Source organism: Penaeus monodon, chromosome 28, assembly GCF_015228065.2.
Source record: "Penaeus monodon isolate SGIC_2016 chromosome 28, NSTDA_Pmon_1, whole genome shotgun sequence".
Taxonomy (NCBI): Eukaryota; Metazoa; Arthropoda; class Malacostraca; order Decapoda; family Penaeidae; genus Penaeus; species Penaeus monodon.
In genome coordinates this window covers 1710884-1711335 of record NC_051413.1, presented here as the reverse complement: position 1 = coordinate 1711335, position 452 = coordinate 1710884, and the positions used below count along the sequence as shown (strand labels likewise).

General features: G+C 34.7%; 1 protein-coding gene across 3 annotated transcripts in view; it reads right to left on the bottom strand.

Moving 5' to 3' along the window:
• Positions 1-10: 10 nt before the first annotated feature.
• Positions 11-452, bottom strand: part of LOC119591272 (GTPase-activating protein and VPS9 domain-containing protein 1-like) — a 17000-nt gene continuing 16558 nt past the window's right edge. For all 3 annotated transcript variants that reach the window (XM_037939992.1, XM_037939989.1, XM_037939991.1), the window contains exon 21: positions 11-280. In XM_037939992.1, the coding sequence (XP_037795920.1) occupies positions 140-280 (141 nt within the window). In that variant the 3' untranslated portion in view covers positions 11-139. The remainder of the gene's footprint in view (positions 281-452) is intronic.

Sequence of the window (452 nt, the reverse complement as noted above, 5' to 3'; positions counted from 1 at the left end):
ATTTCTTACTTATTTTATGAAAGGGAAGCAATCTGCTTTCAAATGTAATCAGTCATAATAACAATAATAACAATCAGCATGGAATCATTTGGTATTAGTGACATGTACAATATCTGATTCTGGAGATGTAGTCAGCAGGTCAGAGTGTGTAGTCCATTGTCTTGATGAATTCAATAGCAGCACAGAACTGCGTCCACCAATACTGATCCTCTCCCTTCAACCGTTGTTCAAAGAATAAATTAACATACTGTGCCGTTGATAAAAGTGCTGGTGGGTTTGCCTGTGTCAGATAATAAAAGAATTAATGTGTTGCAGCAACTATCACATGCTACTTTACAGTCATGTATAACAACATATATGCATATATACTGCATGGAAACATTAAGAACAAGAGTTACAGTGTTACACTCGTATAAATCAATATAGCAAGGACAAAGATAAAACAATTGTTC